The 20706-nt window shown below is 43.9% G+C and overlaps 2 protein-coding genes and 1 long non-coding RNA gene across 10 annotated transcripts in view; 2 read left to right on the top strand and 1 right to left on the bottom strand.

Moving 5' to 3' along the window:
• The window catches only part of LOC145470734 (uncharacterized), a 258742-nt gene that overhangs the window by 146399 nt on the left and 91637 nt on the right, over positions 1-20706 (top strand). The gene's annotated exons all lie outside the window — the stretch shown is intronic.
• The window catches only part of LOC145470705 (uncharacterized), a 102215-nt gene that overhangs the window by 40442 nt on the left and 41067 nt on the right, over positions 1-20706 (bottom strand). For 7 of the 8 annotated variants that reach the window (XM_081454521.1, XM_081454522.1, XM_081454526.1 and 4 more), the window contains 2 exons: positions 10979-11048; positions 1-10774 (listed from right to left, as the gene is read on the bottom strand). The exon at positions 1-10774 is cut by the window's left edge. In XM_081454521.1, coding sequence (XP_081310647.1) covers positions 1710-8012 — 6303 coding nt within the window. In that variant the 5' untranslated portion in view covers positions 8013-10774; positions 10979-11048 and the 3' untranslated portion in view covers positions 1-1709. The remainder of the gene's footprint in view (positions 10775-10978; positions 11049-20706) is intronic. The other variant, XM_081454520.1, reaches the window with a different exon arrangement.
• On the top strand, positions 14375-15901 carry LOC145470715 (uncharacterized). Its single transcript, XM_081454543.1, has 2 exons — positions 14375-14578; positions 14615-15901. Exons 1-2 carry the CDS (start codon positions 14378-14380, stop codon positions 15899-15901), a joined length of 1488 nt encoding a protein of 495 aa, XP_081310669.1. The 5' UTR covers positions 14375-14377.

Below are 20706 nucleotides of genomic sequence, written 5' to 3'. Positions count from 1 at the left end.
TCAGGTAGCTCACCTTTTTGTTACACTATTCTCCATTGCTTTCTGCTATCTCAACTGGTTTCACAGCAAACTTCTACAATGCTGTTCTTCAATTCAAGTTCAATTTCACCAATATTTCAGTCCACAGATAAGTTTAGTTCTGGCCTAAACAACACTCACCGATACGTCAATTTAATGTGGACCTTTGACTTATCGCGTGTGTGACTTGCTTGTCGATCTAAAGTTGTGTAAATGGACGATGTTCTTATTTTGAGTTTGTCCGTGAGCGCAAATTTTTCGGATACTCGATAAAGCACTGTCGGAAAGAGGATAATACCATAGATATCAATTGGTGATTGTGAACTGTTTGTCTGGAAATCTTTGTTGTTCTTATGTCTAGAAGATTTGTATCTAACCAATCAGCGTACTTTAACTAAGGTGTGCCTCGAAGATAAGTAAGTAAGTAATTTTATTTAATGAGGGTAAAAACACTTTACAGTCATTGACTGATAAACTTGTGGCCCTCCCTTAAACAATTAAAATATAAATCACAATGATTTTAAAAATATCTAACTATGAATAATAATAAGTAATAATAATAAGATAAGAAACAATTGTTTGTGATTTAATTAGCTTTTGAGTCGAAGTAATCTTTCAGTCAGTCGAGTCAAAGAGTTGTGAAATCTAGCGAGAATCGAGGAGGAGAAGAATAAAATCTTGTGAAGACGAGACAGTGTGGGCTATCCTTTCTAATTCCCCACAGCACAATCCACACTCAAAATCTTCGTTTAAAAGCTGAAAATAAAGGCACTCCGCCTATCCTACAAACTCCAATGGCTGGCCGCAAAGGTGTGTCTTATTTACTAGCTCCCAACGCGCATTTCGCTTCCATAGAGGGGTAAATCGTGCGCGACACAAGCGAAACCCGAGAAAAGCGCGAAGTCACTTACCCAAAGGAATGCAGCTTGCCAGCTATAAGCGACGACTACGTCATCGCTTAAAAAAGACAACAGAGTGTTTATACACGACTTTTATAAATGGCGGACCGCTCGGATGGATTGGTAACTATAGCATCAAAGCAAGGCTAGAAAGGCCTCGTATAAAAACATGGCGTCGCTCAAGCGATAAATTATGGTAATGTTTTCCACATCTTTGGAACACGTATAAAAAACTGGCTTGACTCTCTGTTCTTTGTACAACTCAAACTTACTTTTCTGTTGTAAATTCGTGTGTGAGAAGTGGAAAATGCCAACGCATTGCTGCGTACCTAACTGTACAAAGAAAGGTTATCGCGAAGATGACGGGAGCAAAGTCTCCTATTTTGTGTTTCCCACCGAGAAAACGCTCCGGAAGAAATGGATCCATGCGATCCGCCATTTATGAAAGTCGTGTATGTCTCGGAACTATAGGTCCGGTAAGTTGCCCTTGGAAATCTGATGTTCTTAAAACTAGCAGCATATTTGCCCTCGAAGCTTCGCTTTTCGCCTAAGTATTCGTTTTTAAGAGCATCAAATTTTCGCGAGGCAACTATCAGCCGATAGTTCCTCGACAGAAACACTCTGTTGTTTAAATAGAAACATGAAGAAAATGTTTTCTATCTTGTTTTACAAAATAGCCTAAAGAAAATAACGAGCAACGCGACTGCGTAAACGTTTCTGTGTTGCTATAGACTGAGTAACAGAAACAAAATTTCTAACAATTCAACCCCCGTGTTTTCTCTGGGTTATTTTCTAAATTAAAATACAAAGTTTCTTCCTTGTTTGATTCCGCTCTCCGACGTAACTGTCAGAATCACTTTCCAAGTTGCAATCATTCGCGGATACCTGAGAAAGCTCCTCGCCAGAAACCTGCTCAACATCTTGATGAACACTTCCCACGTTGCTAGAACTTTCGACATCACTATTTTCCTCGTCGAAAATCTTTTTCTTGATGATCTGTGCCTTCTCATAGTATTCTTTTGCTTCATTGTACTTTCCAAGATTGCGATAAACATTTCCCAAGTTGTAACAACCTGCTGCGACGTTAGCACATTCCTCGCCGAGAATCTTTTTCGTGATGATCAGTGCGTTTTCGTGGTATTTTTTTGCTACATTGTACTGTCCAAGATCTTGATAAACAATTCCCAAGTTGTTATAGCTTGCTGCGACGTCAGCATGTTCCTCACCGAGAATCTTTTTCCTGATGATCAGTGCGTTCTCGTAGTATTCTTTTGCTTCATCGTACTGTCCAAGATTGCGATAAACAATTCCCAAGTTGTTATAGCTTGCTGCCACTTTAACATGTTCCTCGCCGAGAATCTTTTTCGTGATGATCAGGGTGGTCTCGTAACATTCTTTTGCTTCATTGTACTGTCCAAGATCTTGATAAACAATTCCCAAGTTGTCATAGCTTGCTGCGACGTGAGCATGTTCCTCGCCAAGAATCGTTTTCCTGATGATCAGTGCCTTCTCGCAGTATTCTTTTGCTTCATTGTACTGTCCAAGATTGCGATAAACAATTCCCAAGTTGTTATAGCTTGCTGCGACGTCAGCATGTTCCTCACCGAGAATCTTTTTCCTGATGATCAGTGCCTTCACGTGGTATTCTTTTGCTTCATTGTACTGTCCATGATCTTGATAAACAATTCCCAAGTTGTTATAGCTTCCTGCGACGTCAGCATGTTCCTCGCCGAGAATCTTTTTCCTGATGATCAGTGCCTTCTCGTAGTATTCTTTTGCTTCATTGTCTTGCCCGAAATCTTGATAAAGAAGTCCCAAGTTGTTATAGCTTGCTGCGACGTCAGCATGTTCCTCGCCGAGAATCTTTTTCCTGATGATCAGTGCCTTCTCGTGGTATCCTTTTGCTTCATTGTGCTGCCTAAGAGCTTGATAAACAGTTCCCAAGTTATTATAGCTTCCTGCGACGTTAGCATGTTCCTCGCCGAGAATCTTTTTGCTGATGATCAGTGCGTTCTCGTGACATTCTTTTGCTTCATTGTACTGTCCAAGAGCTTGATAAACAGTTCCCAAGTTGTTATAGCTTGCTGCGACGTCAGCATGTTCCTCGCCGAGAATCTTTTTCCTGATCATCAGTGCGTTCTCGTAGTATTCTTTTGCTTCATTGTACTGTCCAAGATTGCGATAAACATTTCCCAAGTTGTTACACATTGCTGCGACTTTAGCATGTTCCTCGCCGAGAATCTTTTTGGTGATGATCAGTGCGTTCTCGTGATATTCTTTTGCTTTATTGTACTGTCCAAGAGCTTGATAAACAGTTCCCAAGTTGTAACAAATTGCTGCGACGTTAGCATGTTCCTCGCCGAGAATCTTTTTCGTGATGATCAGTGGGTTTTCGTGGTATTTTATTGCTTCATTGTAGTGTCCAAGAACTTGATAAACATTTCCCAAGTTGTTATAGCTTGCTGCGACGTCAGCATGTTCCTCGCCGAGAATCGTTTTCCTGATCATCAGTGCGTTCTCGTGGTTATCTTTTGCTTCATTGTACTGTCCAAGATCTTGATAAACATTTCCCAAGTTGTTATAGCTTGCTGCGACTTTAGCATGTTCCTCGCCGAGAATCTTTTTCGTGATGATCAGTGCATTTTCGTGGTATTTTTTTGCTTCATTGTACTGTCCAAGAGCTTGATAAACATTTCCCAAGTTGTTATAGCTTGCTGCGACGTCAGCATGTTCCTCGCCGAGAATCTTTTTCCTGATGATCAGTGCCTTCTCGTGGTATTCTTTTGCTTCATTGTACTGTCCAAGAGCTTGATAAACATTTCCCACGTTGTTATAGCTTGCTGCGACGTGAGCATGTTCCTCGCCGAGAATCTTTTTCCTGATGATCAGTGCGTTCTTGTGGTATTCTTTTGCTTCAATGTACTCTCCAAGAGTGCAATAAACATTTCCCAAGTTGTTATAGCTTGCTGCGACGTCAGCATGTTCCTCGTCGAGAATCTTTTTCCTGATGATCAGTGCCTTCTCGTAGTATTCTTTTGCTTCATTGTACTGTCCAAGAGCTTGATAAACAAGTCCCAAGTTGTTATAGCTTCCTGCGACGTCAGCATGTTCCTCGCCGAGAATCTTTTTCCTGATCATCAGTGCGTTCTCGTAGTATTCTTTTGCTTCATTGTACTGTCCAAGATTGCAATAAACAAGTCCCAAGTTGTTATAGCTTGCTGCGACTTTAGCATGTTCCTCGCCGAGAATCTTTTTCGTGATGATCAGTGCATTTTCGTGGTATTTTTTTGCTTTATTGTACTGTCCAAGAGCTTGATAAAGAAGTCCCAAGTTGTTATAGCTTGCTGCGACGTCAGCATGTTCCTCGCCGAGAATCTTTTTGCTGATGATGAGTGCGTTCTCGTGGTATTCTTTTGCTTCATTGTACTGTCCAAGAGCTTGATAAACATTTCCCAAGTTGTTGTAGTTTGCTGCGACGTCAGCATGTTCCTCGCCGAGAATCTTTTTCGTGATGATCAGTGCCTTCAAGTAGTATTCTTTTGCTTCATTGTACTGTCCAAGATCTTGATAAACAAGTCCCAAGTTGTTATAGCTTGCTGCGACTTTAACATGTTCCTCGCCGAGAATCTTTTTGCTGATGATGAGTGCGTTCTCGTGGTATTCTTTTGCTTCATTGTACTGTCCAAGATCTTGATAAACATTTCCCAAGTTGTTGTAGTCTGCTGCGACGTCAGCATGTTCCTCGCCGAGAATCTTTTTCGTGATGATCAGTGCCTTCAAGTAGTATTCTTTTGCTTCATTGTACTGTCCAAGATCTTGATAAACAAGTCCCAAGTTGTTATAGCTTGCTGCGACGTCAGCATGTTCCTCGCCGAGAATCTTTTTCCTGATGATTAGTGCGTTCTCGTGGGACTCTTTTGCTTCATTGTACTGTCCAACAGCTCGATTAACAGCTCCCAAGTTGTTATAGCTTGCTGCCACTTTAGCATGTTCCTCGCCGAGAATCTTTTTCCTGATGATCAGTGCGTTCTCGTGGTATTCTTTTGCTTCAATGTACTGTCCAAGAGCTTGATAAACAGTTCCCAAGTTGTTATAGCTTGCTGCGACGTCAGCATGTTCCTCACGGAGAATCTTTTTCCTGATGATGAGTGCGTTCTCGTGGTATTCTTTTGCTTCATTGTACTGTCCAAGAGCTTGATAAACAGTTCCTAAGTTGTTATAGCTTGCTGCGACGTCAGCATGTTCCTCGCCGAGAATCTTTTTCCTGATGATCAGTGCATTCTCGTGGTTATCTTTTGCTGCATTGTACTGTCCAAGATCTTGATAAACAACTCCCAAGTTGTTATAGCTTGCTGCGACGTCAGCATGTTCCTCGCCGAGAATCTTTTTCGTGATGATCAGTGCGTTTTCGTGGTATTTCTTTGCTTCATTGTACTGTCCAAGAGCTTGATAAACATTTCCCAAGTTGTTATAGCTTGCCTCGACTTTAGTATGTTCCTCGCCAAGAATTTTTTTCGTGATGATCAGTGCGTTCTCGTGGTATTCTTTTGCTTCATTGTGCTGTCCAAGAGCTTGATTAACATTTCCCAAGTTGTTATAGCTTGCTGCGACGTGAGCATGTTCCTCGCCGAGAATCTTTTTCCTGATGATCAGTGCCTTCTCGAAGTATTCTTTTGCTTTATTGTTCTGTCCAAGTTTGTCATAAGCAACTCCCAAGCCGTTATAGCTTGCTGCGACGTCAGCGTGTTCTTCGCCAAAAATGTTTTTCCTAATGATCAGTGCCTTTTCGTAGTATTCTTTTGCCTCATTGTACTGTCCAAGTTTGAGATAAACATCTCCCAAGTTTTTATAACTTGATGCTACGTTGAAATGATGCTCACCGTAAATTTCTCGGTAGATCTTAGTAGCCTCCTCGTGGTAAGATATTGACGATTTATACTGGCATGTCATTGATAATGTTAACCCGTGAGTATCAAAGACAGTTGCTTTAATTACGTCGCCCTCTCGTGTGCAACTTATATATTGAACAAGATCAAGGGCCGATTTTGAAAACAGAATTGCACTGGATGAATTACTAAGATCAAAAAACACAGAAGCAGTTGAACTAAGCCACGAAACGACATTGTCAGGAGAAATGAAGGGTGCTAACTCTTTCATCCAGAAAATGTTAGCAGGAAAAGTGTTTGTAAGAATTTCGTACAACGCTTTGCAATGACTTGTAATCCGACGAAGCAATACGCAAACGTCCCCACTTTTATATAAACCATTGTGCTCCGACTCAATAAGGGAGTGAAAAACCTGAACTGCTACAGATAAACACTCATATTTCTCTGTGACATCCATTAGTGGCATTTTCCTGAGTACTTGATGAACAACATTATGCACTCTTAAATAGCCGGGTTCCTTATCTTCACCGTATAAAACCACAATCAAGGAGGAGTTTAAAATTTTTGTTTTGATTAACTCGTCAGTCTGTCCCGAAGTGCGAAAATTGACAAACTTGACAGCTGTTTGAATTGGGACAGGTTCCGAGTCACATAGGGAGAAAAAGAGAAATGTCTGTCGGAGAATGTCATCGCTTTCCAAAATGCTCTCTAACGCCAGTTTTATTGCTGCAGTCATTGTTTTTGAATAGGCTGGATTCCTATCAGCGAGGGGTTCTTCTGTTACTTCACGACCACCTCCAGTAAATCTTTCCAAGTAGTTTTTCCAGCCATAGGTTGGAGAACCATGACTCACAAATTGTAGGTAAAATGCAGCGGCTGCTAAGGCAAGCGGCTGATACTCGAGAACCTTGGCAACCTTTTGAACTTGTTCGTCATTGGAAATTTGCGACACTTGTTTCAAAAGCTCTACTGCGTCCCCGGGCTGCATTCCTGCACTGAGTGACTCATGGTAAGTATGGGGAGCATTTGTAGGAATTGCACTGGTATCTTGAGTTGTAATCAGCACCTGACCATGGCCCCACTCTTCACTGGCAGTCTGAGGTAGGTACTTACAAACTGAGGACAGGTCAACAACGTTGTCTGCTATTATTAACCACTTTGAGAACTGTTTAAACTTTGGTAGAATTAAACACTGGAGATGCTGAATTTTTTCCTCAGGGCTGATTGCTTTCGTGGTAGCCAGGTTGGTGTAGCTGTAATTGGGAATTCCCAAATGTTGAGCCAGATTGAAGTAGGAATCAGCTAGCGTTTCAAGGGTTTCGGCATTCAGGGTTGCGACGAATATTAAGCCTTTACTTTCACCTGATCCTATTTTGAAGAAGTCTTCTCCAATTTGACGAGCAATTTGAGTTTTCCCACATCCAGGATTTCCTGATAAATAAATGGTACTGACTGCTCCGTTAGTTCCTTCGTCCAGCTCTTGCATTTTTGTCATAATTCTTGTAACGTCATTTGAACGTCTGATGATTTGGTGAGATGGCTTGAAAGTGAGATTGCAGAAAGACTCGACTTTGGAATTGATCTCTTGCGTAAGACATTCAACCTGCTCTTCCTGTTTTTGTATTGTGTCTTGTGCTATTTGTAAATCAGACTTAACTTCTTTCAATTCTGACTGGAGATTACCAATCTGTGCCTTAAAGTTTCTTACATCTGCTGTAGGAAAATTCGTCTGGTTTTTAACCGCCTCTACATCACTGATCGGAAGACTCAAAGAGTTGAACGCCAGCAACACTCTTCCGACATAACCCCTGAATTCAGCATCAGTAAGTTTCGCCTCGCTGATGTGAGCAATGTCATTTCTGACTTGACGAAGATCATCAACGTCTTTCTTGATGGCTGCACTCAGCGTTGTTCCAATGCTATCCGAGTACAGAATCGCGAAAAACAAACAACTACAGTCCCATTCTGCCGTGTTACCGTTCTGTATAGTCGCCAGATATCGCTTATTCTTCGAATGGCTTTTCCGAGACTCCTTATTATAAAAGTCGAAACCATTCTTTGTCGTGTCTTTCCATTCTCCAAGCGTTGTTTTGTACAGGAAATCCCATTCTTGCTTGAGGAGTTTTCGTAGTCCTTCGCGAACCAAGTTAAAAGCGACGTAACAAATTCGGAAGTAGTTCAATTGCTCTGGAGTATACTCCATTGGCATACCATTAGATTCTGGTTACGAAGATTTATGTAGAGGAGAGAAAGGTCTGTTTATTCTAGAGACTTATTCTCCGGCTGTCTGGACGAACTTGACAAGTTTTCTCAGAGCTGTTGTTTATGCCTATCAGTATAAAGACGACAGAAGACGAATAATTCATGGAGGCGGTCTTTATCTTGTTCAGTACAACTTTTTAAAAATGCTAAACTGAGCGTTTAAGGGCCCAGTAACAGGCTTAAACTGATCTTTTTAAGCCGTTGCAAAAGAAAATGTATTCTCATATAACTCTGTCATTTTTAGTTAGTTCTGACTTATTTAATGTGTTTTGACTTTTTCATGATCAGTAACACCAGTGATGACGTGGTGAGGCCACGCCCATGGTCATGCGATTAATTCTGAAAAAAATGTCAAGACTCCCAAGCATATTACTTTACCGGGATTTTTTTCAATTATTTAACATTTTAACTTTAATTCTACGCTATGCATAGATTTTGTTTCATTGCGGAAAGGTCAGATTTTTTAGAGAGTTTCAAAATATGAAAAATTTATAATTTTCTGAAAAGGTATGGTTTTACAAAGGGAATGCATAGCTATGTTTCCAACATTGGCTTAAATCGTAAGTCGATGAAAAGAGCTGGATTTTAATGAAAAACCGCATTCCTTGACAGAGATGGTTTTTCTTTTTGTTTTGCGCTTGTTTCTCTCTGTTTCTCTCTGTTTTTCTCTTTGTTTTTGGCTGTACTTCTTTGCTTTGGCATTTTGTGAAACAATGAAAAAACATCTAAAACGTAACCGAATTTTCAAGTTGTTGAATTGTTTAATTTTCCGTGCTGATGCTGTTGCAAGTAACCGGAAGTGAAATTTCACCCCCTTAGTAGTAGTCGTGATATGAAAAAGCTTCACCAATGTAGTGTTTTGGTATTAACTGTATTTATCTCCGAAATACCTATGACGTGTTAAGGTTTATGTACATGCTGCAATTGAAATTTATTCCGTGTTCAAAATTTTCCTACGCGATTTGACTTTTTATTTTCCGCCGTTACGGATTATGGTAATGAATATATATGACAAGGCAAAAAAAAAAAAGTAAACTAGTTTGAACAATTTTGATACGAACGATGAATTCGTCAGGTGAACCAAGCAACTTCGTGCTCTGAAATTAAGAAACACATCCATTCACGTCATATTCTATACAAATGATTCGTTCCAAACCAAGCATAAAGTTAGGTGCTTTTCCTTATTGCGTGTGTTTCAAATTTGCAGCTAATAATTAGGGCCTCCACAGACCAGACATTTAGTTGTCGTCAGCTTTTTGTTACCGACAACTAAATGTTACTGACAGTCAACTAATTGTGTCCGATGCGAGAATTCCACACATTGGAGTGTCAGTTGTCGATAACTAAGTCAGACAAGCGAGAGCTTGGGAAATAGCGTTCACTACGCATGTTCAAAACCCAATACGCATGCTCAAATGTGTGTCATGTTTCGATAGTTGTCCCAATCTCGTTCCCAGAGTCTTCGTTCCCCTTGACCAGCGGTCGGAAAACGAGAGCTCTGGGAGCAACCATTTCAGGCATGCGCCATAGATGCAGACTGGGCAGTGAAACCGGATGGGCGGAGTCACCAGAATTCGGTTATTTCAAAATGGTTGCTCCCAGAGCTCTCGTTTTCCGACCGCTGGTCAAGGGGAACGAAGACTCTGGGAACGAGATTGTAGTTGTCCACAACTAAACCAATGATTTCCACACACGGGAAAAAGCGGTCAAAACGTCGTTGTCAACAAACAAATAGTTGTCGACTACTAAAGTAGGTTCCCTTCGAAAAGGGAAACTGCTTAGTTGTCGACAACTCATCTCACACACTACGTTTTTTAGTCGTCAATAACAAATAGTTGTCGGCAACTAAGAGTCTGATCTAGTCTGTGGAGGCCCTAAACAGATGTTTCCACTGAAGTAAATACTGTCTTATTAATCCTCGTTTATACCAATCTTTTAAATTAAGATGACACGAAAATTGAGACTCAAAACATTCGCCCAGGCATATAAGGATTGACATATCAATTCTCTTTACCAATTAGAAATGCATCTTTCAGTTTCTTTCCATGTCAGTTCTGAGAATTTCTTGAGAGCCTTAGCAAACCACGACGGCGACGCCAAAGAGAACGTCACCAAAAAAGCGTATGAACAGAACAATTGCTCTGTACGTGCGTTTTTAATCTTGATACATTTCTCACCTGTCATCTGCAGAACAACAACGTGAAATGATCAACTTCTGTTCAGTTTGAAGAGCATAACCTCAACGGCTAATTTTGCATATCTTCCTTTCGAAGTGTACGCTGTCATTACATATTTAGCTTGAGAACGTTGTTGGACTTAAAGGCGCACTGAACAGATCTACACAGTTGAGACATTCGAAGGTAAAATATAAATCCAATTTTTACAAGGCGTTGTCCTCGGCGTCACCGTTGCCATTCACCGGCTAAAGCAATTAGGGTTACATCAAAACAATATCTCCAATTTGAGATTTAAGCAATAGAGCACTTTTTCCGGGTGAGAGCGCGCGCAGTAGCAAAGTTATTTTATAAAAGTTTCTTTATTATTGTTACCAGTTTGCTTGACAATACGCTGATTTGGCAACAAGAAACAATGTCTTCACGCTTCTTGGAAACCAAACATTTTTTATAGAACAACGAAAATGCTAAATACCTGAAATATTTGATTGGTATTGTTGATTTTCTCCCTGTTATTTCTGCGAACGATTAAAATCTGCAATGAGAATTACAATGAACATTCAGTTTAAAATATTTACGTTAATACAACCTCCTAAATCACACTTTGGAGAAGTAAATTCTCAGACCTCTTTAAGTCGCTTTAAGTATTTAACACAAACAGCGGAGGAACGACCATTTATTTAGGCATTCGAAATGCAAATCTGTAACCACATTGTTAAGTAAATGACTGAGTTTCTACCTTGTGATGTTTTGGCTCAAGTTCAGCATCAAGCAATTGCTATTTCGTCTTCTTCTTCCTTACCAAACACCTGTGAATCAATTTGAAAGTCACAACGTCACATCAAAGGAAAGTGAAAGTGCTAATGCGACAATTTATTAAACTCATGAGTGACTCGCTCTTCATTCCTCAGTTAACTTTAAACTGGTCACGTTTAAATCGTTTTAGAATTGGCACCTCTTAAGAGAGAAAAAATTTGAGGCCATATTGTAGTATAGCATATTTTATTTTTGTAACTTATGTTTTCGAAGATATTAGCTCTGCAGCTACTCTGTACATTTCGAGCATAAATAAGGTATATGTATGTATGTATGTATGTATGTACGCCCACAAAACAGTATCTTCGTTCTTTTCAAAATTTCCAACGAGCACCCCCGTCCACTTTATAGCGGAGCTCCTGCGCAGCGAACGTGCGCGAGCAGAGCAAAATTGGTAACCCATCGATCTAAAACATTTTGGTTGTCACGTGACGTACATCTGTACGTAGGTCCGTGCGCGAGGCCCCATATCTGAGAGAGCACCACTACCATAGGTGCACACACATGTATAGTGAGGGTTCTGGCGCAGCACTCACGCACACAGTGCAAGCGTAACGCAACTCCTCATCTGAAGATTCGGAGTTGCGTTACACTTGCACTGTGTGCGTTCGCTTGCGACCAGAACCCTCACTATACATGTGTGTGTGTGTGTAACGCAACAGCAGTTGTCGAAAGTGCACCCAATACTAGGAGCGCATTTTTCGACAACCAATTTTCGACAAGGATACAGTGTTGCGTGAGAGCTGTGCCAGAAGCGTGTGTGTAACGCAACAGTAAAATTTGGCGAAATAACGGGTCCGGCGAAGCTGCAACGTCTGTAATCAATATGCGCGGATGTGCCATTCACTAGTATATACAAAAGCGCGCCAGAAATATTTTCTTATTGAACAAGTATATGCACAGTGTATACGCCGACATGGCTGCCGCAAGATATTCGTCCGATGTTCTGAGAATGTTCTACGGCCCAATACCAAGGGAGGAAAAAACAAACCTTCCCGAACCGTTAAAACCTGATCTTACCACACTATTCGACGGGTTCCTAATATCCCAAAACAATTTCCAAGAATGGCTCCGTGTGTGGAGAATGGATATATCAGAAAGGAACCCAAACAAGAAAGATCTTTTGAAGTTCGCAAGAGAAAACAAAGAAAAGATCACCGATTTGGTTGGACAAGAAGCACAAAGGTTAAGCAGCGTTAAAGTAAGTTTTGGGTTACAAGTAAAGTTCTCAATAGAAAGAAAGGGCGAAACGCAATTCATGGAGCACTATTTCGAAGACGGCAAACCGCACGTTTTCGAAAGGAATGATGAGGAACAGATAAAACAAAAATTCGATGAATTCATTGAAAACGCAAAAGGAGAAATAGAGCACTGGTCTGAGAAAGGATCAGGATGGGTAGTTGAAAAGATACAGATCGCGTACCTCAATGTTGCGCGCTACCAGCCACTTCGCGAAGGGACCTATTTGCCTCTTCCAGCCAAACTGGCGAAAAAGAAGGCAATAATTAACGTGAAAAACAGGGATAACGAATGTTTGAAGTGGGCACTCAGAGCCGCTTTATTCCCTCCGAAAAACGGGAAAGACCCGCAAAGACCAAGCAAATATCCGGTTAACGACGGTATCAACTATGTAGGCATCGATTTCCCCACACCGGTAAAACAGATAGAAAAGATCGAGGCACAAAACCCGAAACTCGCAATTAACGTATTTGGCTGGGAAAACAATTGTGTGATTGTGCACCGGATAAGCCAAAAACAAGCTAATGTGCCGTGGATAAACCTGATGTTAATCGAGTCAGGGGAAATCCAGCACTATTGTTACGTAAAAAGAGAAAGCGCTTTGCTTTTCGATCAGACCAAGAACAGAAACGCAAAGCACTTTTGCATGCTGTCCTTAACCGGTTTCTCAAGAGCAGACTTGCTCGTGAGTCACAAAAAATATTGCAACGGTGTGAATGGCAGGCCGACAAGGATTGAGATGTCGGAAGAGGGGGAAAACATCCTTTCCTTCCAAAACTTCAAAAAACAGATGAAGATGCCTTTCATTATTTACGCGGACTTTGAGGCAATTATCAGAAAGATTCAGGGCTGTGAGCGTGAGAGAATGCAAACAAGCTACACAGAGAAGACCGAAAGGCACGAGGCATGCGGTTACTCTTACCTTGTTGTGAGAAGCGATGGTAAAGTGGTAGGTTCGAACACTTTCAGGGGCGAAAACGCGGTGGGAACGTTTTTAAGTGACATTCTGCAGGAAGAGGAGAAAATAAGAGAGAGTTTAACGACACCAAAATCGATTGTTATGACGTGGAAGGAATGGGAAAATTTCAAAAAAGCAACTGATTGCCACATTTGCAACAAAACTCTGATAAAGGACGAATTCATGGATTCTTTGCCTGTCTGGAACGTTGAAGAAGCGGGTGAAGAAGGTGAAGGTGAAAAATAGAGTTATTGGGGGCAAGGCCACAAAAAATGTTTTTACAAAGCGCAGAAAGAGAAGGAGAAATGGGGTGTTCAAAGGCTAAAAAGGCTGGAAGACGAAAAAGACCAGTTGGAAGCAAAATCACAGGAAAACTGTAAGTACTGTGGAAACCCTTTACTTCAGAAAAACTTCAGAGACGCGGTAAAGGACCATTGCCACATAACTGGCAGGTTTCGCGGAGCCGCGCACAGCGAATGCAATAAGAAATTGCGAATTAACCCCAAGACGGACCCAATACCAGTTGTATTCCATAACCTAAGGGGCTACGACGCGCACCACTTGATGCAAGCGATGTCGCAGCTGGAGAAAGAGGTGAAATGCGTCGCCAACAACATGGAGAAATACATCACATTTTCGGTCGGAGGTCTGCGTTTCATCGACAGCTTGAACTTTTTGCAAGGAAGCCTTGATTCACTTGTAAGCGCAACTCCGAAGGAGGCATTGAAAATAACATCAACGATTTCGAAAGGCAGCGACCTGCTTTTTAAAAAAGGGATCTACCCTTACGAGTACATGGACTCATGGAGGAGATTCGGCGAGACAAAGCTTCCGGACAAAGAGAAGTTTTTCAGCAAGCTGAACGACGACCACATAAAAGACGAAGAGTACGCGCACGCGCAGGCTGTCTGGGAGTATTTTGAATGCAAAACGCTGGGAGATTACCACGATCTTTACGTGAAAACGGACGTAGCGCTGCTGGCGGATGTTTTTGAGAACTTCTGAAACTTGTGCCTTGAGCAGTACGGGTTAGATCCGGCGCATTATTACACGTCGCCAGGCCTCTCCTGGGACGCGCTCCTGAAAAAGACGGGGGTCGAGCGTGAGCTCTTCACAGACTACGAAATGCATCTCTTCGTGGAAAGGGGAATGCAGGGCGGAATCTCCATGGTGAGCAAGAGATACGCTAAGGCAAACAACCCGCTAGTACCGGGATACGACCCAAGCAAGCCAAAAAAATTCATCATCTATCTCGACGCAAACAACCTTTACGGATGGGCGATGAGCATGCCTCTCCCGATAAGAGATTTTAAATGGAAGCGTGACGTGCCCACATTGGAGGATATCTTGAATAAGAAAGAGAACGATAAACACGGGTGGATTCTCGAGGTCGATCTTGAATACCCGCAAGAACTTCACGAGGAGCACAACAGCTATCCCCTGGCGCCGGAGAAAAAGGCCGTAAAAAAGGAGTGGATGTCGGACTACCAAAAGGGGTTGATGAAAGACCTGGATCTGAAACCCCCGGACAGCAAGAAGCTGCTGTTAACGCTTCAAGACAAAAAGAACTACATCGTGCATTACAGAAACTTGCAGTTTTATCTGAAGCAGGGCATGAAACTGAAGCGTGTGCACAGGGTGCTGCAGTTCGAACAAGAACGCTGGATGGAGCCTTACATCCGGATGAACACAGGATTCAGGAAGAAAGCGAAGAGCGATTTCGAAAAGAACTTTTACAAGCTCATGAACAACTCAGTTTTCGGCGAAACCATGGAAAACCTGCGTAACCGCGTTGACATAAAAATAGTGCGCAGCAACGAGACGGACAAAATAAGGAAATTGATCGCCAGCCCTTTGTACTCAAGGCATGTTTTATTTTCAAACGACATGGCAGGAATCGACATGCCAAAAAACAAGCTGCTTCTCAACAAGCCTGTCTACACGGGGATGACGATCCTTGACAACAGCAACATCCTGATGTACGACTTCTTTTACAACGAGCTTAAAAAGAAGTACGGCTCGAAGTGCGAGCTCTTGTACACGGACACCGACAGCCTTCTGATTCTGATCGAAACAGAAGACGTCTACGAAGACATAAAAAACAACATGGACCTTTACGACACGAGCGACTACCCGAAGGAGCATCCTCTCCACTCAAACACGAACAAAAAGGTCTTGGGCAAAATGAAAGACGAATGTGCAGGAACCCCCATCGCAGAGTACGTTGGTCTGAGACCGAAAATGTACTCCATCTTGAAGGCGAACGAAAAATATATCAAAAAAGCGAAGGGCGTAAAAAAGAGCGTTGTCAAGAAACAAATAACGCATGAACAGTACAAGGAAACGCTTTTCGGTGCGAAGCAGCAATGGCATGGAATGAACATTCTTCGAAGCGAGGGACACGAGATCTATGGCATGCATCTTAACAAAATTTCGCTTTCGCCATTTGATTCAAAGCGGTGGATAGATGACGATGGTATCCATACAAAAGCTTACGGGTACACCAACATGGATATATTGTCAACATTAACGGATGATGAACTTAGAGTGTTAGAAGCCGAAGTTTCAAAGTTTCTTAACTGTGTGTTCGGAGGAACAACCAGCAGCTCTTCACGCACGAAGCCGCGCTTAGGCCTGTCGCGCAGATAGTAGAGAACGGGTTGATCCGGTTTGGAAAAAGATCATTCAATGCCGAAAACTTTCAAAGACCAGATTGGATCCGTGGCTCTTTTCACGCCCCCTTCAAGCTCGCCCGGCTGGTAGAGATAACGAACTTGGACGAGAGAGGGGAGGATTTTTTCGTTTTTTCCAACCGGCCTCGAATAAGGTGTCGATGGCCGAGCATAAACAGATTTTTCTTTGATGGCGACGGCGGGTTTCTTGCCGATAAGGCTCGTTACCTCATTGTTCAAAGCCAAAACAACTTCTGGAAGTCTTTTCACCCAGGCAGTGGACCGCTGGCCCTCAGGGAGAAGCATTTCCACGGAGTACTGGTGCCCGAACAATTGCTCCGCCAGTGTGCGGTTGAAACGTTCGACAATGGCCTGGTCGCGGTGAATGTCAACGCGTCCGCGCCGGATATACGTTTTGTGCTTGTCCATCTCTTGTGTGACAGCACCCATGAATTCGCGCCCGGGGTCAACCTGCAGCATTTCAGGCCATTCGAGAGGCGAGCGCTTGTAAATATTCTGAAAGGCCTGGGCGACCTCATCAGAATTCTTCGAAGTCAGGGGTTCAGCCTCTTTGTAGCGGCTGGCCACGTCGACAACGGTCAGCGCGTATTTGAAAACTTTGCGGCCGCGAGGGAGCTTGTCGTGCGGCAGAAAAAGAAGGTCCGCCTGATGGACCTTGTTGGGTGTGGGAACGTCGATTTTCGGGCGAGGAATTCGCCTCGGCGCGGGAAGGTATATCTGCCAGAGCGCTTGCCTGATCAGCCACTTTTTTGCGGTTTCTTCAGGTATCTTGGCGGCCTCGGCCAATTTTTTGATCGCGGCGATGCCTTTCCAGTAGCTCCCGGGGCCGTAGTAAATCTTTGCGAGTTTGGCGTCCATATAAGTAAGGCGTAAAAAAGTTTAAAGGAACCGGAAAGCCGCGTAGCACAGAGCAAGCGCGTCGGCGCCCACGAACGCGAGTTCACCCTTTCTCTGCAGCTCGCTTGGCTGATAGAAATCTGAGAACTTGGGCTCCTTGGGGGGTACCATTCGTTCGTCAGGATGCGCCTAGTTGTAGAGTTTGAAGGCGTAGTCGGTGTTGGTGAAGCTCTGCTTGGTCTGCTCCTTTGTTTGCGCGTTGGTCGCGATCCAGTCGCGAAGTTGTGTTCGGTCGCGCGTGTATTTGGCGTAAGCCGCTTAATAATCTTCGAGAGCTTTGTCGTGGCGCTTTTTTTCTTCAAGCGCAGCTTTGTCGCCCCCGCCAAGCGCCCTCGCCAGATAATTGCCGCCGATAAAAGCCGTGGCGTTCAACACAGCCCCGCCAATCATGATCGCGATGCTGGTATTATATAGCAGAGTCTTGTTTTTAAATCATTATTTCAGACGCTGTCGGGAGGATTTTCTGGTCCTCGAGGTACTTTTTGAGCGCAATGCTGCCCGCCATGACAGCGGTGAACTTCACGTAATTCATAAAACTGCCCTTGGGATCGGAAGTGAAATCCTCTTTCACAACCTTTTTCGCGGCCCAGCCGATGCCCGCGGCTAATCCCGTGAGAGTTGCGGCCTCAATGACGGTCTTGACAAGCTTGTTGTCGGACATGGTGCGTTCGATATAAGGAAAGAACGAAAGTTTAAAACAAAATTAATCTGTCTATTCTTCTTCTTTTGCTGCTGCTTCTTCTCTTCTTATTATTATTTGTCCTATTCTTCTTCTTACTTCTTCTTGTATTTTACTTTCTCTTTTTCTTTCTTCTGCGCCCTTATCAGCAAACATTTCGTTGGAAAGTTGCACCACCTTTTTGATAGCTTTTGCGGTAAATTCGAGCCATAATACCGAAATTCCGCTATTTGCGGCTGTAGAGATGAGAAGATGCGCGATGGTTGGGTTCGACATCGTGGATATACATTACACGCAAAAGTTTAAATCATTTTTCTTAATCCTCTTCGCTGTGTCGCGCGAGCAGGTTCTGGCTCGGCACTCGCGGGCTCAGGCGCGGGCTCCGGTGTTTTGAATTTGTCAAACGCGGGCTTGGCCATTGCCTTGAGCTCTTCACGTTTGTAATAGATCCCGAGCAGGGAAACGCCTATGCTGCCAATAGCAATCCATTGGTTGGCGCTGAGGCCGCTGCTCTTTGGGCTTTCGCTCTTTGGGCTTTCACCTTCTGTAGTCGGGGCTGGCTCAGGGGCCGCTGTGACGGCTTTCGCTTTATTTTCCGCGTGATAAGCCTCGGTCGCTTTCTTCTGTTCTTCCCGGGCCAGCCGCGTTCTTTCAACAACCATTTTCCCAGCAGCCACACGCTTTGGATTTTTTACGCGCTGCGTGGTTGCAGTCGGAGTTGTCGCTTGCTGTGTGATATCGCCGGCGGGTGCTGCCTGGGTTTCGACCTGAGGTGCGCTCTCGGATTGTTCGGTAGACATTCTGAAACAAATTGTATTCTAAGCAAATAAAAAAGTTTAATTAGTAACAATTTTGTCAGCACTCCCTCAGCAGCTGTTGATGAACGCTGACCAGTTATTCTGCAGTTGCTGAGCCGGGTACTTCATCAACGCCCTCAAGCGGATAGCCGTTTTCATCACGAGAAGGGTGGCTCTGCTCCGGCAACTGTGGACTAAAATCAATATGTTTTGTGGTGATCAGCGCCGCGTTGGCCGCGGCAAGAAACCTGCCGCACTTCAAAGCGAGGTTGCCGACCAGATTGGAGAGCTCATTGTTCAAGATGTAGTCGTTTCTCAGTTCTTTTTGGTAAGCGTCGACATCTTTGATGTTAATGACTATTCCAACCGCCTTGGTTGCAAGAAAAATGAAGCTGTCGATCAGGCTTTCCGTTGTCTTTGAGCCCACGTACGTCTCGTAGCGTTTCGTGAATTTCTCGACCTCTTTGTCGCTTAGGCGCTTCACCTGCTCGTGGGTTAGCAGCACTGCGATGGCCTCTTTGGCTTTGCCTGTGGATACCAGCACGGCCAGCTGCTCACGAAGAGCAGGAATGTCAAGTCCGGGGGCGGTTGGAACAAGGCCACCAGCGGGATTGCTCGACGGCTCGGGCTCGGTTTGAAGAAGGTTCATAACTTCTGCTAACGTGGCCTCTTCACCAGCCATTGTGCAAGGCTATATACAACTTTCATTTTTTATTCAAATAACTGTACCCCGTAGGGGTGGCGAAGCGAGAACACTAGATAAGAGAACTTTCGCTCTTTCAGCTTTGAAACCAGACCTTTGTACTCATCCGGGGAGAGCTCGCCGGCTTAATCATCAAAGATGGCTTTCGTGGTCCTGGACGAGGGGGTGTAAAAGAGGACGATCGCCGCCGCGTTCTCCCGGAAGGAAGCTGTTATGCCGGTCATCTTCTGGGTCAGCGCCCAAACGCTGATGCCCATATGGCGGGCAGAAAAGGCGAGATTCACAAGCTCGCCAGTGCGCTCTTTCACATCTTTGGAGGCTGCGCAGTCATCGAGGATTATGAGCGTGTTGGTGCCTTCGGAAAGCCATCTCACGAGCTTCAACCACTTTTCCACGTAGTGCTGTTCGCAGACTATCACATCCATTCTTGGATCGTTTTCGCCAAGCCGGTGGTAGGTCTTGTTGTACGTGAACGTCGGGCAGATGAGCACGATGTAGTCGAACTTTCCGCGGAAAGGGCCGTAGAGCTGGTCCACCACGAACCTCGATTTGCCTGAATTAGTTGGACCCACGATGAGAGCGTTGAACGGTATCTTGCTTGGGTCCATGTTCATATTCATTCCTGTAAAGATTCCTTCTGTCTGTCCATAATGTTGAACTGTTGGTCGGAGATGACGAATACGTGGCAGTTCAAGTCGCCTGAGAATGCTTTCCTCTCGATTTCCAGCTGGACGCCGTCTGTACTGTTCACAAGGCGCTTGCCGCTTCCGTGCATTTCTTGGTCCGCCATAGAGCGCAAATCAATCAGAAGCCCGAAATTATCCCCGGTATAAAACTTTGTCGCATCCATGTGCTCGGTTTTATTTTTTTCCTTCACAAAGAAGCGTTGAGCCTCTACCAACATGTCCTTGCCTTCGACGCCGTTGTTGTAAATTATGTTGGGCGAGCTGTTGATCATGACGCTGACTTTCGTCAGATTCGGGAAGACGTATTTTTCTGAATCTCTGGTGCCATTAGCATACGGCTCTATGAACAGCAGCAGGATGGCTTTTAGCCACCTTTTTTGGGCGTCGATTTTGATGTTCTTCCTCGTGTTGTCGTTTTTTCCGAAGTTAACCACTTTGAAACGCATCACGTGGTCATAGGCGAACTCTTTTCCGCTGGAGTAAACGCTGTACGCCTCGTTTGCCAGAGTCTTGCTACGGATCATTTCGTACTCGAGCTGGATGTTGGTCAGCTTGTTTTTCAGCTGGGTTGTATCGGAGCCTTTGACCACATGTTCAGCTCCAGCAAGGGTTACTTCGAATACGAGGTCGTTGTAAAGGGTCTGGGGGTAGAAAACGCCGTGATCAGTTAGGATCTGATGGTCAAGCCTGATCCGGTACTTGCTCCCGTACACCTCATTCAGCTTGTTTTCAGCGTCGACGCCCGAGGTTTTCTTGTCTCCCGCGCCTGAGCAGATCTTGCATAGATCCTTGCTCTGAATCCCTTCGAGAATTATGTTGTCTCGTTCTTCCTGCGAAAGGAAAAGGTCATTAAAGATTTTGTAGATGCCGTAGCCGACCGTGTCTTGCAGGGTAGTGCCTCCAAACTTTACGTGAAGCCTGTCAACGAGCGCTCGCGTGACGTTCTGGACAAGGAAGTTGTTGGCGTGCCCTCCAGAAAGGTCGATGTAACAGACAAGC

The sequence above is a fragment of the Orbicella franksi genome, chromosome 15, assembly GCF_964199315.1.
Source record: "Orbicella franksi chromosome 15, jaOrbFran1.1, whole genome shotgun sequence".
Lineage (NCBI taxonomy): Eukaryota > Metazoa > Cnidaria > Anthozoa > Scleractinia > Merulinidae > Orbicella > Orbicella franksi.
This window is presented reverse-complemented; position numbering and strand designations above follow the sequence as displayed.

Excerpts from the sequence above, each read along its gene's own strand:
- LOC145470715 (XM_081454543.1), top strand. The coding sequence starts at position 14,378 with ATGCATCTCTTCGTGGAAAGGGGAATGCAGGGCGGAATCTCCATGGTG. Across the intron at positions 14,579-14,614 it reads ATTTTAAATGGAAGCGTGAC|AACGATAAACACGGGTGGAT; the intron begins GTGCCCACATTG and ends AATAAGAAAGAG.